Source organism: Coregonus lavaretus (genome assembly GCF_964263955.1).
Source record: "Coregonus lavaretus genome assembly, chromosome: 10".
Classification (NCBI taxonomy): domain Eukaryota; kingdom Metazoa; phylum Chordata; class Actinopteri; order Salmoniformes; family Salmonidae; genus Coregonus; species Coregonus lavaretus.
The window spans coordinates 3,227,559-3,244,812 of NC_139997.1; the positions used below are offsets into that span (position 1 = coordinate 3,227,559).

At 43.3% G+C, this 17,254-nt stretch overlaps 2 protein-coding genes across 3 annotated transcripts in view; one reads left to right on the forward strand and one right to left on the reverse strand.

The window, feature by feature from the left end:
• Nucleotides 1-996: 996 nt before the first annotated feature.
• LOC311135859 (lung adenoma susceptibility protein 2-like) lies at nucleotides 997-4,878 on the forward strand. 2 transcript variants are annotated; one of them, XM_084169883.1, is made up of 8 exons: nucleotides 997-1,091; nucleotides 1,412-1,704; nucleotides 1,885-2,823; nucleotides 2,957-3,155; nucleotides 3,679-3,754; nucleotides 3,928-4,140; nucleotides 4,276-4,322; nucleotides 4,449-4,878. In XM_084169883.1, exons 2-8 carry the CDS (start codon nucleotides 1,413-1,415, stop codon nucleotides 4,534-4,536), a joined length of 1,854 nt encoding a protein of 617 aa, XP_084026009.1. In that variant the 5' UTR covers nucleotides 997-1,091; nucleotide 1,412; the 3' UTR covers nucleotides 4,537-4,878. The 2 variants fall into 2 exon arrangements, with proteins under 2 accessions (XP_084026009.1, XP_084026008.1); XM_084169882.1 differs by having other exon boundaries at nucleotides 1,010-1,091; nucleotides 1,400-1,704.
• A 4,217-nt stretch (nucleotides 4,879-9,095) lies between these two features.
• Nucleotides 9,096-17,254, reverse strand: part of wdr91 (WD repeat domain 91) — a 35,716-nt gene continuing 27,557 nt past the window's right edge. The window contains 2 exon segments of the mRNA XM_084170299.1: nucleotides 9,096-9,851; nucleotides 14,976-15,173. Of these exon segments, the coding sequence (XP_084026425.1) occupies nucleotides 9,684-9,851; nucleotides 14,976-15,173 (366 nt within the window). The 3' untranslated portion in view covers nucleotides 9,096-9,683.

Sequence of the window (17,254 nt, forward strand, 5' to 3'; positions counted from 1 at the left end):
AGCCAAAAACAAGCTGGTTGGAATTGTACTTAAACTACCCCCTCGTACTCATCTGGGGGCCAAGCATTTTAATCAGCTAGGCTGACTTTCTGGGTAATATTAATTCAACCTGGGCTGGTCCACATAATTATTTCTGACTCAGCCACCAGGTAATAATCACATTATTTTACCTATATTAGAGATGTCCACCAATACAACACCAGAGCCAGAGACTCTGATATTGTCTGTTTTAAATTTAAGAATGTATCTGGTAAGAACACGTTTTACATACTGCCGCTGTTGAGTGGAACAAACTACCACAGCAACTCAAAGCCATACCGACCATAACTTCATGTAAAAAATAATTTGATAAAGCTGGCTAATGATCAAGCAATATAACACTTTTGCATGTCTGTATTTATGTAATGTTTCTGTATCTATGTCATTTTGTAATGTTTTTGCACCATGGAATTTAGGGACCACAATGGAAATAAGTCTCTTTTGAAATGTATATACTGTGTGTATATGTGTTTTTTTAACTGGCAAATCAAATCAATCAATCAATGGAAAATTCAATCATTGTGATAAATAACCTAATGATGATCACCATTATATCAAATTGTATTGGCAATTCATTGCAATATATTCCAAACTGTACCGCTGTAATTTTGAACATTCTTTCCATTTGATTGAACAGTGTAGAGGAGGGGTAGGCTATCTTGTATCCATAATGACGTGGATGAACAACTTCATCATCACAGTGGAAGACTGCAGAGGGTCTTGTAGCCTTGTAGCCGCTGTGACGTAAGAACGCATGGAATATTTCCTGTTGGCCAACACGTTTGCTGTGCTGGAGAGTTTCCACTAGTTACTATAGCCACAAAGTCAAATGTCTGTATCGTAATTTTTATTTATTTCTTATTTAATGTTAGGGTTAGGCATATCATTAGCAGTGTGATTTAAGAAATGATTAGGTTTAAAATCCCATTTTAAGATGAGAAATTGAATAAATAGGCGGGGGTTATGACTTTGTGGCTGTGGTAGCGACTGTGCTGGCGCTTGTTTGCTACGAACCAACTCAACTATAGGAGCTAGCTTACTAATGTTTACCGGTAAGTTTATAACACGTTTCCCATCGTTTAAATGCTTTTGCTTAATAGGTTACAAGCAGGTAAAACCCGCAAGAGTACGACAAAAGCTGACGTTTAAGTTAACGTTTTGTTTTACAGTCAGCAAGCACAAACTTTTGGCGGGTGGTTTTTTTATTTATCCGTTACAAGTCAGCTGGAGCTACCCACCCCCAGATATTCAGCTTGCTACTAGCCAGATAAACGCATGCTTTCTTTACCATCAGTTTATGGTAACTTGGATATATATGACAAGCTTAAATAAGAAACTATCTAACTTTACAACATGTCAGTTTGTTTGACAGTATGACTTCCGGCCAAGGTGACGTTATCTTTTCTCCGGAGTCAACCGTCACCTCCTTGTTGGCTAGTTCCGGACACCTGAGAGGCACCCAAAGCCTAAATGACCCCGACCTGTCTCTCACCGGCATCAGATACCGGGATCGGGACTACGAATCGGCTACTGAGGCCCTGGAAGCCTACATCGCAGACTTTGACAGAAGCCTGCACACTTCTGAAACTTCTACCGGGAGACTGCAGCTCCAGAAAATCCAGATCAGTTCTGCTCTGCCCAGAACTGAGTTCAGGAATAAAGATGGTGAAGATTTAGGTTTTTGTTTTCAATAATGAAATGCTTAACTTTTATCTGTCCAAGTTGTTTGAAGATGGATATAAAAGTATTATGTTTTATCTAGTGGTGCTTGGAACTTAATTAATGTACAATAATTAGCCACCTTGATTGTGTACTGTAATGGTGTATCATGTCCTTGGTTCCCAGTTCTTAGAGAAAGACTAACGGACAGGGAGCTGGACTTCCTGAATCTTCCTGTGGGTTCTGGTCGCCGTGGAGACTCAGACTGCATCAGCCTGACCACCGACGACCTGCTGGTGCTCCCCTGTGATGGCTCCCTACCCGTGACCCGCACCTCTGCCTTCCTCACCCAGTCTGGGGACTACCCTCTGGGGCAGAGCTCCCACTCTAACTCCTGGTCCTCTGGGAGGCCTAGGCCTAACAGCAGCTCTCATATTAAACGCTGCCTGCACTACTCTGCCCCTCACAACACTCCTCACAAGCTGTACCAGTCCAGAGTGGGAACTCGAGCAGGGAAAACGCAAAAGACAGAGCCCTTCACAGGCCTTAGATCCTCAGGCCCCAGAGTGAAGGGGAGCCTGCCGCCCCAGCCCCATCATGGTCTCTACCACCAGACCCCAGGTCCAGAGGTGAACCAGAGGGACCTACCACCCCCAGACTCCCATGGCCCTTTCTCCCCCCACCATGACTACCCTCGCTGGCTGACCAGCCAAAAGTCTGAGATGGATTTCTCTGGGGTCACCAGCATTCCTGACCTGAAGTACCCTGCCTGGCTCCAGGAGTGTGACAATGTTCCCAAAGACTTTCCCACCACTACCGTAGACCTCTCAGAGTCTCATAAGAAGACGCAGCATTGGGGCCCGACCCAGACCTTGCCCCCCTCCCCTAGACCTCCCTCCTGGCTGGGTGAGCTGGAGGCTTCCTACGAGGAGCTAAAAGGAAACAAGGAGGACGGTAACGGCGGCCATCTTGAGGGCGCCTCTGGTTCTGATGATGACAGGCAACAACTTCTCAGAGGAGAGGCTGATCACAGGACACTGAGGGAGTTGAGACTACAGTTTGCAGAGCGGCTAGCTTTAGCTGCAGAGGGAGAACGGAGCGCTGGTTTCGACGAGCTCTTCAGCGGTATAATACACTTTCTGCATGTCTAAACAACACCACTTGTCCAGACTTAGTCCTCAGTTTACAGTGCAGTACACTGCTACTTTCGTGTGTTGTAAAACTTGCATTAAGAGCTGTCCACCGTGTTTCTCCACAGATGATAAGATAGAGAGTTTGATCTTGAAGGCAGAGGCCCTTAACTCTCCTTCGCTAGGCCTAAACACTAACCGCCAGCTGCAGAACTCTCCTTCACTAGGCCCGACCAGCCAGCTGCAGAAGGACATGGGACAGAGCCCTGGGGGCTCAGAGGATGTCCTAGAAGCTGATCGCTCTTGGGACAACCCTGCCATCACATTGTGAGTGCTAGTCCATGATCCTCCTAGTGTCAAAGTGGTGACATGTACTGTGGTGTATTGAGAAATGTATTATGTGTTAATGAGAATGTTTAGATTTAAAATGGTTGCAAATAGCCAATGGGATTTGTATGCAGGAGTTGAGTTATTTGAATTAACAAATGACAACGGGGTTTCCGTTCTTGCATTGAAGTGATTTGGATTACGAGATGCAAGGGCGGTGAAAAAGTTAAATGACGTAAAGGAGAGTTGGGCTGAAGACACTGTAGTAGTTGATTGGAATGTGTTAAGGTGAACATGAAATAAATCAGTTCTGGTTATTATAAGTACGCTTCGGAGTCATCAGTGAAAGAACCCAGCGTCTCAGGATGCAACATGTACGAATACTCTCAAAATACAAACGAGCATGATACATTACCAATATTAAGTAGGATATGTTTTGCAGAATCTACTTAGTAAACTCAACTATTATTGAGCTATAATTTCACAGAAGGCTTTGCTAAACGTTTTGCTTCTCTCCCTGCAGTAAATCACCAGTGCCAGTAGGGGGAGCAGAAGACACACTCATCACCACAGAGCCTCTGAGAGACAGGAAAGACGAGGTCTGTACAAAATGTTTCTTGATAAGATGATTCCTTTAGTCCATGTAAAGTTTTAACTAAGAATTCTGATTGAGAGTTGGGTTTATTGTAGCCCAGAGCCATGTACTTGAATCCTAACTCAACCCCCCATCCCCCCCCCCCCCCATCTTCCATGTTGTGGCGTGCCTGTGCAGGCTGCCTCAGGCTCATGTTCGTCGGGCTACAGCAGCAGGAAACACCCTGGTCCGGTGGAGGCCCTCAAACAGATGCTGTTTAGCCTGCAGGCCGTGGAGCAACAGGTCAGTCTGGAGAATGACTCGACACAAAAGGAAGTCACCTTGGAGAATCCTTCAACACCGTACCAAACGCCAACGTTGGAGAACGGCACAAAACCACTGATGATAAAGGTACTGAAAATGAGATGGTTGATGTGTAGACTTCAAGTTATCTGGTTTCTAGTTATGAATCTATTTTGCCTGACACATAACTAGATGACATAACTGATGTGAACCTGAGCAGTGATACCGTTGTCTGAATTACAGATGTCAGATGACTATGACACTGCGCTCGGTGGACAATCATTACAGAGGTACAGTGCTTATACAAATAGATACATTTAGTCTACTGTCTTATTTCAGATATGTCCTTTTTTTCTAAAGACCCTGATACTCTGTCACATAAAATGGTTAAATAACTATCTTATCTTTTGTTTTAGGGCCCTGCATCACCTTGGGAGATTGAAGAGGCTTGTTGAAGACTCACCTGGTGAAAAGGCCAAATCTCAGAAAGGGACAGAGTTGTAGAAGAACAGCCATATCTTTATTGGATAGGGTTGGTTATGTGAAAATGGTCTGAAAAAGCATAATGTCTAGGTCTTGACTTGGACATTGAACATGAGGGTCAAACAAGTAAATCATAATTGACAGGGGAATGTCAGTGCCTCGAGTATTAAAGAACAAAACTAGTCCACAGTAACTACACTAATAGCCGGTTTGTATTGTTTGTTTATAAGTTTCAATTTTATGATATCTCAAGTGCACATAACATCTAGTAAATTCAATATTCAGTAAAGCCTTGTGCCTTTATAAACAGGAAGATCTCACAGAACCTGATTTTAATAAATTGTACGTCACAATGCCATGCTTTTTTTTTTTTGTCTGTTTTTATATAGTGAATTTCAGAGAATCCAACGGTAGGAAACCGATTGTAAGTATTTGATCCCCTGCTGATTTTGTACGTTTGCCCACTGACAAAGAAATTATCAGTCTATAATTTTAATGGTAGGTTTATTTGAACAGTGAGAGACAGAATAACAACAAAAAAATCCAGAAAAACGCATGTAAAAAATGAACCGTTTTTTAAATTATATGAGAAAAAAATATTCAATTTTATTTGGAACGGCAAGCCTGACCAAATTAAACGGGCCTATTTATATAATGAATATGATTTCGCAGGACATAAATTATTAAATATTAAAGCATTAGACCTATCACTAAAAGCTTCAGTCATACAAAAGTTATACTTAAATCCGAACTGGTTCTCTAGCAAATTAGTAAGATTGTCTCACCCAATGTTCAAGAATGGCCTTTTTCCCTTTATTCAGATTACAACCTCTCACTTTCAGTTATTTGAAAAGGAAATCATCTCCCAGATATCACTATTTCTAAAACAAGCCATAGAAAGTTGGTTGCAATTTCAATTTAATCCTCCAGAAACGACAGAACAAATAATGCAACAAATATTGTGGTTAAACTCAAATATACTAATTGACAAAAAAAACTTTTTTTTTTGACAAAATGTTTCAAAAAGGTTTAATCTTTGTAAATGATATCATCGGTAGGACTGGTAGAGTTATGTCGCACATGCAGCTAACAAAAACATATGGAAATGTCTGTATAGTGTTTATGAACTGATACGCAAAATGACACCGGATTCAAAACTTAATCTTTCAACTTAAATTATTATATAAAATTCTTGCTACCAATATAATGTTATATATATGGGGGATACAATCTTCTCAGCTCTGCAGATTTTGCTGCGAAGAGACAGAATCATTAGATCATTTGTTTTGGTACTGTCCATTTGTAGCTTGTTTTTGGACACAGGTCCAGGAATGGCTAAAGGATTGCAATATTTACCTGGAGCTAACCCTGCAGATAGCACTACTGGGTGATCTGAAAAGGCATAGTCAATCGATCAATAACATAATACTATTAGCAAAAATGTTTATTTTCAATTTACAATCCTGTAGAAACAATGAGAATAGAAAGGTTCAGAACTTTTGTAAGACATCACAGTACAGTTGAAATATATATGGCAAAGAGAAATCCTATATGGATGGTGTTAAAAGATAGATGGGAGGTGTTGAATGGAATTGAAGGATGGGACTAATAACAACTAACAACAAACAATAACAAGATAACTAATAATGTAGGCATACTGTGTCCATAATAAGTATATGGGTTGTAGGTTGGGAGCTTTTGTGAAGGAGCACAGTTAGAAAGATATGGCATATAGAAGCAAACCGGATGGACATCATGAAAATGATCGGAGAGGTTGAGAGTAGGAGAGGTTGAGAGTAGAAGAAGTTCAGGTGAAAGAACCAGCAAAATGTAATTACTGTAAAATTGACTGTGTCCATAAAATGTAGATAGTGGGTATGGGCAGGAAGTAGAGGCCTAAGCATTGTTGTTCACTAGTTTACTCCAAGTGGGGAAAGGGTGGCGGGGTTGGAAAGTAATAAAGGGGAATATATATATATTTTTAAAAAGGATTATATATGTGTATGTTTGTGTGTATATGTGTATGTGTATATATACAGTGGGGGAAAAAAGTATTTAGTCAGCCACCAATTGTGCAAGTTCTCCCACTTAAAAAGATGAGATAGGCCTGTAATTTTCATCATAGGTACACGTCAACGATGACAGACAAATTGAGATTTTTTTTCTCCAGAAAATCACATTGTAGGATTTTTAATGAATTTATTTGCAAATTATGGTGGAAAATAAGTATTTGGTCACCTACAAACAAGCAAGATTTCTGGCTCTCACAGACCTGTAACTTCTTCTTTAAGAGGCTCCTCTGTCCTCCACTCGTTACCTGTATTAATGGCACCTGTTTGAACTTTTTATCAGTATAAAAGACACCTGTCCACAACCTCAAACAGTCACACTCCAAACTCCACTATGGCCAAGACCAAAGAGCTGTCAAAGGACACCAGAAACAAAATTGTAGACCTGCACCAGGCTGGGAAGACTGAATCTGCAATAGGTAAGCAGCTTGGTTTGAAGAAATCAACTGTGGGAGCAATTATTAGGAAATGGAAGACATACAAGACCACTGATAATCTCCCTCGATCTGGGGCTCCACGCAAGATCTCACCCCGTGGGGTCAAAATGATCACAAGAACGGTGAGCAAAAATCCCAGAACCACACGGGGGGACCTAGTGAATGACCTGCAGAGAGCTGGGACCAAAGTAACAAAGCCTACCATCAGTAACACACTACGCCGCCAGGGACTCAAATCCTGCAGTGCCAGACGTGTCCCCCTGCTTAAGCCAGTACATGTCCAGGCCCGTCTGAAGTTTGCTAGAGTCCATTTGGATGATCCAGAAGAGGATTGGGAGAATGTCATATGGTCAGATGAAACCAAAATAGAACTTTTTGGTAAAAACTCAACTCGTCGTGTTGGAGGACAAAGAATGCTGAGTTGCATCCAAAGAACACCATACCTACTGTGAAGCATGGGGGTGTAAACATTATGCTTTGGGGCTGTTCTTCTGCAAAGGGACCAGGACGACTGATCCGTGTAAAGGAAAGAATGAATGGGGCCATGTATCGTGAGATTTTGAGTGAAAACCTCCTTCCATCAGCAAGGGCATTGAAGATGAAATGTGGCTGGGTCTTTCAGCATGACAATGATCCCAAACACACCGCCCGGGCAACGAAGGAGTGGCTTCGTAAGAAGCATTTCAAGGTCCTGGAGTGGCCTAGCCAGTCTCCAGATCTCAACCCCATAGAAAATCTTTGGAGGGAGTTGAAAGTCCGTGTTGCCCAGCGACAGCCCCAAAACATCACTGCTCTAGAGGAGATCTGCATGGAGGAATGGGCCAAAATACCAGCAACAGTGTGTGAAAACCTTGTGAAGACTTACAGAAAACGTTTGACCTGTGTCATTGCCAACAAAGGGTATATAACAAAGTATTGAGAAACTTTTGTTATTGACCAAATACTTATTTTCCACCATAATTTGCAAATAAATTCATTAAAAATCCTACAATGTGATTTTCTGGAATTTCTTTTCTCTCATTTAGTCTGTCAAAGTTGACGTGTACCTATGATGAAAATTACAGGCCTCTCTCATCTTTTTAAGTGGGAGAACTTGCACAATTGGTGGCTGACTAAATACTTTTTTTCCCCACTGTATATATATATAAAAACATGGGGGATTGGAAGTGATGCAGACAATTACATTGATGGAAGTTACAATCTGCAATATTAAGCTGATCTACCCCCCCCCCCCAAAAAAAAAACACTCCACGAGGTGAGATCTTGCATGGAGCCCCAGGCCGAGGGAGATTGACAGTTATTTTGTGTTTCTTCCATTTGCGAATAATCGCACTAACTGTTGTCACCTTCTCACCAAGCTGCTTGGCAGTGGTCTTGTAGCCCATTCCAGCCTTGTGTAGGTCTACAATCTTGTCCCTGACATCCTTGGAGAGCTCTTTGGTCTTGGTCATGGTGGAGAGTTTGGAATCTGATTGATTGATTGCTTCTGTGGACAGGTGTCTTTTATACAGGTAACAAACTAAAATTAGGAGCACTCCCTTTAAGAGTGTGCTCCTAATCTCAGCTCGTTACCTGTATAAAAGACACCTGGGAGCCAGAAGTCTTTCTGATTGAGAGGGGGGTCAAATACTTATTTCCCTCATTAAAATGCAAATCAATTTATAACATTTTTTACATGCGTTTTTCTGGATTTTTTTGTTGTTATTCTGTCTCTCACTGTTCAAATAAACCTACCATTAAAAATTTAGACTGATCATTTCTTTGTCAGTGGGCAAACGTACAAAATCAGCAGGGGATCAAACACTTTTTCCCCCCTCACTGTATATAGCTAACGTCTCTCACTTCTGTTCCTTCTGTTTCCGTTTGGATGATTCCAATGTTCTGAGATATAATATAATACCCATATTTGGGTCTAGTGAAGTATAACCATTATAATATATCATCATATAACCATAATTCCATTGGTTGTTGTATTTGAATCCAGTTGATTTTCATCCCCCCCCCCCCCTCCGACACCAAAAGGGTCCATAACGACAGAAAAAAGAAGAAAAAAAAACACTTGCTAATACAGGGCTATCTACAAATGTTTATTGTCATAATCACAAGTGATTATACATACATGATGAAACAAAACAACCCCTGATCAGGAGTACTGCGTCAAACAGAGAAGCAAGAAATGGTCCCACGTCTGCACGGTGCAGCCTAGGACCGGTGCACGGTGCAGCCTAGGACCGGTGCACGGTGCAGCCTAGGACCGGTGCACGGTGCAGCCTAGGACCGGTGCACGGTGCAGCCTAGGACCGGTGCACGGTGCAGCCTAGGACCGGTGCATGGCATCTCATAACCAGTTCAGATTTGTAGGCACAACTTCTGTACTGTATCAAATATAACATTGTCTCTCACATGGACTGAACACCACTTGCAGGTAAGGAATGAGTTGATGTTGCTCTAATTATGACTTTCTAATGCCCCATTTCATCCATGATATGTTGTGGACCATCCAGCGCTACTGTATAGGACTGCCTTAGGTCAGTACAAAGTATTACATTTTATAAGACGTGTGCTACTGTACAATACATCGGCTTCAAAAGTGTGATGCTCCAATAAAATGCTCCGCTCCAATGAGGCCCCTCCCTCACGACTTTAAAAATCGATCAACCAATCAGGACTTCTGTGCCAGTAGCGTGCTGAGTTTGATCTTTCCGTCCATGGATGCGGTGAGGCAGGTGCCACAGTCCATGGCAGAGCACCAGTCCACTGTGACCACGGGGGCCTTGTGGCCCCCCAGGGGCAGAACCCTCTCCAGACCACTCTCACTGGAGCTGTTCAGCTGGAAAGGAGAAGAGGAGACACACACAGACAGTCAGGGCAACAAACAAAAAAAACACCCTTGCCTTGTTCGCACTAACTCTCACACTTGCCAACACTGATTTTGCCAATAGCTACTTCTATCGAGGGAAGAATTGACTTCCTATGGCTATGCCTTAAAGATGGAATGCCCATTAAGCGAAGCCACTGATAACACCCAGGGACATTTGTTATTGTTTTGTTTATGAAAGGAGGAGGAGCATCTACGTAAAACAAAACGTGTAGTACATACTCTGCTGTTGTATCCCGCATACAATGATGTGCAATGATGTCAGAGGGGGGGGGGGGGGGGGGGAATGTTTGTTTGTTGTTTGAAATATCGTCTTTGTTGTTGTAATCTCGCAAACAGACGTGGCAGTTTCACCGCTACGGATTCCAGCTTTAAAGATGGACTAACTGTAAGTCGCTCTGGATAAGAGTGTCTGCTAAATGACAAATGTAAATGTAATGTTGGTGCCGTACTTACTACTACACACCGATAGTCTGCTTATTGTAGCTGGGAGAGGCTCCACTGGCCCCATCACTAATACACATCTCCTGCATGACATCCAGTCTTAAAGAGATCTGTTCACTTCACAGCAGAGACTGTATAATATATAACGGTTCACAGGCAGCGGGTCAACAGCAGCAGATGTACAGATCCATTGGTATTAAATTAATGTGGTAGTCGACAAATAATAGGTTTCACTCTCATGCAGGAGGTTTTGTATTAGTGCTGTTCAAACGGAGCCTCCTAGCCACACACAGACACACACACACAGACACACACACAGACACACACAGACACAGACACACACACAGACAGACAGACACTCACACACACACACACACACACACACACTCCCAATAGCCCCCTTAGCCTCTGTTTTGAGCGATCCTGCGAGCCGTTTGAAGTGGGAGTGTTGTCCTAATTCAACTTTGAGCGAGGTGTAGTGCCTTTTCAGCCCTCTAGTTGGGCCTAGTGATTCCAAACTAAGCGAATCGTGTTGCTGGCTTCCTACTGAGTGGTACTCAAAATTCCCATGAAGCTCTGCGACCCAAGGCTAGAAAATTGTATTCCACTGATCTAGCATGTTCCGAACTCCTGTGTGTAACAGAAGGAAGGACGCTAGAAAAATGTAACAGAAAAATAAACCTGGTTAAAACATTTTGCATTTGTGAAATTATTTTGATGTGATATGGAAGTAAAGGCCTTTATGTTTCTAGAACCGTATCGCTTCACGTTTAGATGGAGTATCTGGCTGTTTTGGCTGCCAGAGCCAGTCTCCCTCTAAACATAACATATAAGGTCCTTGGATGTTAAAGAGTAACGGTAAGCTCGCCTGCAATCTTTAAACGTCCAATTGCAGACGCTTTTATCTCAATATCAGATCATTTCTAGGGAACAATTAAGTACCTTACGGTCAATTAAAATGGTTTAAAAAATGCTTCTTATCAAAGAGCAATTTCTCAAGCAAGAAATTTGCTAGGACCGTTTAGGAGTGGTCTGAGTGGGGAGGGGAAAACTGAAAACTAGCCGTTATTGGCAGAGAGGTTTGGAACTCTCTTTCTTATTGGTCTATGAACTAATTTACCACATGGTGATGTCAACAGGCAGGCCAAAACTCCATCCCACCAAAACAGGCTGAAATTTCAGGAGGTCTTTTCAAACAGCTCTTATACTAAAAGGGCATTATCATAATTTTTACAATTTCACAATATTATTCCAAACTCATAGTAGAAATATACACTATGTGGCCAGTTTATTAGGTACACCCATCTAGTACAGAGTCGGACCCCCCTTTGCCTCCAGAACAGCTTGAATTATTTTGGGCACGGCAACGTTGCTCAATTGGTATCAAGGGACCTAACGTATGCAAGGAAAACATTCCCTACACCATTAAGCCACCAGCCTGTACTGTTGACACCAGTCAGGATGGGTCCATGGACTGATGCTGCTTACACCAAATCCTGACTCTGCCATCAGCATGACGCAACAGGAACCGGGATTCGTCGGACCAGGCTGTTGTTTTTCCACTTCTCAGTTGTCCAGTATTGGTGATGGCCTGCCCACTGGAGCCGCTTCTTCTTGTTTTTAGCTGATAGGAGTGGAACCCGGTGTGGTCGTCTGCTGCAATAGCCCATCCGTGACAAGGACCGACGAGTTGTGTGTTCCGAGATGCCGTTCTGCACATCACTGTTGTACTGCGCCGTTATTTGCATGTATGTGGCTCGCCTGTTAGCTTGGGATCTACCTGTTTGTGGCTCGCCTGTTAGCTTGGGATCTACCTGTTTGTGGCTCGCCTGTTAGCTTGGGATCTACCTGTTTGTGGCTCGCCTGTTAGCTTGGGATCTACCTGTTTGTGGCTCGCCTGTTAGCTTGGGATCTACCTGTTTGTGGCTCGCCTGTTAGCTTGGGATCTACCCGTTTGTGGCTCGCCTGTTAGCTTGGGATCTACCTGTTTGTGGCTCGCCTGTTAGCTTGGGATCTACCTGTTTGTGGCTCGCCTGTTAGCTTGGGATCTACCTGCGCCTTCATTGCTGGGACTGCCTGTGTCTGCGACGGCTGTGCCGACTCCAGCAGCGGCTTCGTCGTCGAGTTCAGCTCCCTTCCCTTCTCTCTGGATCTGAAGGGGCACTGGCTGCTGTGGGAGGTCTGGACCTGTCGCCGGGAGCAGCGGGCGTATGCTATCCTACTTCTCATGGGCCCGTGAAAGGTTCCACAAATTGTGTGAGGGTTTCAGATTCCTCCATCCCCTTCTCCAGCCGTTGTGTTGGGCAGTTCAATGGTGACAAATGTCTCAGTCCCTGGAGCAAAAACGTTGTGCTATCCAGGAGCACGAGTACTGGACATCAATAAGCTGCTCCCAAACATTTTAAACCTGCATCAGGAAATTGAGTCTATCATAGTTCATGTGGGATTCAATTACATTATGAAGGGCAGCTCAGAAAAGCTGAAGATGGATTTTAAAGAACTGATTGGGTCTCTGCTAGACACCAACAAACGCCCCATAATATCTGGCCCTCTGCCCTCCCTAAATCATGGCATTGAACGTTTCAGCAGACTTTTAGCCTTCAATAACTGGCTTCGAGACTATTGCAGCTCTGTGGGTGTAACATTTATTGACAATTTTGATACCTTCTGGAAACAAAGCTAGTTTTATAAGGAGGATGGGATCCACCCAAATCATTTGGGTTCCTGGATCCTTTCACATTATAAGGCTGCGTTGATACAATGACTTATCAATGACCCAAGCCCAGCTCAGTTAATCCCTACCATTGTGTCGCTGAGTTCCCTAGGGTGATGTAGTGATGTCCCATTCCCTAGGGTGATGTAGTGATGTCCCATTCCCTAGGGTGATGTAGTGATGTCCCATTCCCTAGGGTGATGTAGTGATGTCCCATACCCTAGGGTGATGTAGTGATGTCCCATTCCCTAGGGTGATGCCGTGATGTCCCATTCCCTAGGGTGATGTAGTGATGTCCCATGCCCTAGGGTGATGTAGTGATGTCCCATTCCCTAGGGTGATGCCATGATGTCCCATTCCCTAGGGTGATGTAGTGATGTCCCATTCCCTAGGGTGATGTAGTGATGTCCCATACCCTAGGGTGATATAGTGATGTTCCATTCCCTAGGGTGATGCCGTGATGTCCCATTCCCTAGGGTGATATAGTGATGTCCCATACCCTAGGGTGATATAGTGATGTCCCATTCCCTAGGGTGATGTAGTGATGTCCCATTCACTAGGGTGATGTAGTGATGTCCCATACCCTAGGGTGATGTAGTGATGTCCCATTCCCTAGAGTGATGTAGTGATGTCCCATTCCCGAGGGTTATTTATCTCTCCCTACCAATAGTTGCTCCGTTTTCCAGTGCCACTCCCCTACTGAGGGACACTCCCCTACTGAGGGACACTCCCCTACTGAGGGACACTCCCCTACTGAGGGACACTCCCCCACTGAGGGACACTCCCCTACTGAGGGACACTCCCCTACTGAGGGACACTCCCCTACTGAGGGACACTCCCCTACTGAGGGACACTCCCCCACTGAGGGACACTCCCCTACTGAGGGACACTCCCCTACTGAGGGACACTCCCCCACTGAGGGACACTCCCCCACTGAGGGACACTCCCCTACTGAGGGACACTCCCCTACTGAGGGACACTCCCCCACTGAGGGACACTCCCCCACTGAGGGACACTCCCCTACTGAGGGGAGGGCTATTGGGATTGAGCCACACACACAGGCTGGCATTACTAAAACTGTAGTACTGAGTCATGGTCAAGCGAGTGGGGACACTCCTGGCTCTACGCTACTGCCAAGGGGTGTATTCATTCGTTTTTTGCTACGGAAAACGTTTCCTCCCCGTTTGCTTCCGTTTGGTTCATTTTTTTACATTTTAGTCATTTAGCAGACGCTCTTATCCAGAGCGACTTACAGTTAGTGAGTGCATACATATTTTAATATTTTTTTTGTTTCATACTGGTCCCCCGTGGGAAACGAACCCACAACCCTGGCGTTGCAAACGCCATGCTCTACCAACTGAGCTACACGGGACTAGACTGGGGGACTAGACTGGTTCCTAGTGAATACACCACATGAGAGCAGGGTCCACCCTTGTAAAGCACCTTCTCTCCTCCACATCTCCCTCTCTGTTTTTGTATCTACATAAAAAATACGAAAAGGTTTCAAAAAAAACTTTAAGCCAGTGGTTCTCAAACCTTTCCTTGGGGACCCTCAGCCGTTCCACGTGTTTGATCTACTCCAGAGCTTGCACACCTGATTCAACTGGTAAACTCATATTCAAGCCCTTGACTCCTTGAATCAGGTGAAATAGCTCAGGGCTACAACACAAATCGTGAAACATCTGGGGGGTCCTTGAGGAGAGGTTCGAGAGCCACTGCTCTGAGCAGCCTTACTACCTTAGGTTTTATTGAACGGTTCGTATTTTAGTGTGCGTCCCAAATGACACCCTATTCCCTACATATAGTACACTACTACCCCTATGGGCCCTGGTCAAAAGTAGTGCTCCATAAAGGAAATAGGGTGCCATTTGGGAAATGGTTAATCAACAAAAAAAAAAAAACTCTTAAGCAGCCTTTACCCTGTAGATGATTCCTCCATTGTTGGAGCAGGTGAGGACGTGTTGTCCCTCCGAGTCGAAGGCGAAGAGCCGTCCGCGTGGCACCTGGACCTGCTTGTACCCACTGTACCCAGACAGCACAAAGGGCCCCGTGGCATCCTGGGGCAGGGAGTGCTCGAACTGCTTCTCCCCACATCGGTGGATGTTCCACTGGATAAACTGGAAAACACACAATTACAGATGGTTATTACCGTGTAATTACCATTTAACTACTATGTTACTGATTCAGAGGGGTTGGGTTAAATGCAGAAGACACATTTCAGTTGAATGCATTCAGTTGTACAACTGACTAGGTATCCGCCTTTCTCTTTCTGTCTGTGTTACTATTTGGCTACCAGGTCAGTAAGTGACTGTAACGTTGACATTTTAGTCATTTAGCAGACACTTATCTAATCTAGAGCCAATCAGATACTATTATGTTACAACTTGGTTACTAGTGTGACACTACCATGTTACTACAGTCTCACTACCATGTTACTACAGTCTCACTACCATGTTACTACCATGTTACTACAGTATCACTACCATGTTACTACCATGTTACTACAGTCTCACTACCATGTTACTACAGTCTCACTACCATGTTACTACCATGTTACTACAGTCTCACTACCATGTTACTACAGTCTCACTACCATGTTACTACAGTCTCACTAACATGTTACTACAGTCTCACTAACATGTTACTACCATGTTACTACAGTCTCACTAACATGTTACTACCATGTTACTACAGTCTCACTACCATGTTAATACCATGTTACTACAGTCTCACTACCATGTTACTACCATGTTACTACAGTCTCACTAACATGTTACTAGTCTCACTAACATGTTAATAACATGTTACTACAGTCTCACTACCATGTTACTACCATGTTACTACAGTCTCACTACCATGTTACTACAGTCTCACTACCATGTTACTACAGTCTCACCACCATGTTACTACAGTCTCACTAACATGTTACTACAGTCTCACTAACATGTTACTACAGTCTCACTAACATGTTACTACAGTCTCACTACCATGTTACTACAGTCTCACTACCATGTTACTACCATGTTACTACAGTCTCACTAACATGTTACTACAGTCTCACTAACATGTTACTACAGTCTCACTAACATGTTACTACAGTCTCACTACCATGTTACTACAGTCTCACTAACATGTTACTACAGTATCACTACCATGTTACTACAGTCTCACTACCATGTTACTACCATGTTACTACAGTCTCACTACCATGTTACTACCATGTTACTACAGTATCACTAACATGTTACTACAGTCTCACTAACATGTTACTACAGTCTCACTACCATGTTACTAACATGTTACTACAGTCTCACTACCATGTTACTACAGTCTCACTACCATGTTACTACCATGTTACTACAGTATCACTAACATGTTCCTACAGTCTCACTAACATGTTACTACAGTCTCACTACCATGTTACTACAGTCTCACTACCATGTTAATACCATGTTACTACAGTCTCACTAACATGTTACTACCATGTTACTACAGTCTCACTAACATGTTACTACAGTCTCACTACCATGTTACTACAGTCTCACTACCATGTTACTACCATGTTACTACAGTCTCACTACCATGTTACTACCATGTTACTACAGTCTCACTACCATGTTACTAGTCTCACTAACATGTTACTACAGTCTCACTACCATGTTACTACCATGTTACTACAGTCTCACTACCATGTTACTAACATGTTACTACAGTCTCACTAACATGTTACTACAGTCTCACTACCATGTTGCTACCATGTTACTACAGTATCACTAACATGTTACTACAGTCTCACTACCATGTTACTAACATGTTACTACAGTCTCATTAACATGTTACTACAGTCTCACTACCATGTTACTAGAATGTTACTACAGTCTCACTACCATGTTACTAACATGTTACTACAGTCTCACTACCATGTTACTAACATATTACTACAGTCTCACTAACATGTTACTACAGTCTCACTACCATGTTACTACCATGTTACTACAGTATCACTAACATGTTACTACAGTCTCACTACCATGTTACTAACATGTTACTACAGTCTCACTAACATGTTACTACAGTCTCACTACCATGTTACTAACATGTTACTACAGTCTCACTACCAAGTTACTACCATGTTACTACAGTCTCACTACCATGTTACTAACATGTTACTACAGTATCACTAACATGTTACTACCAT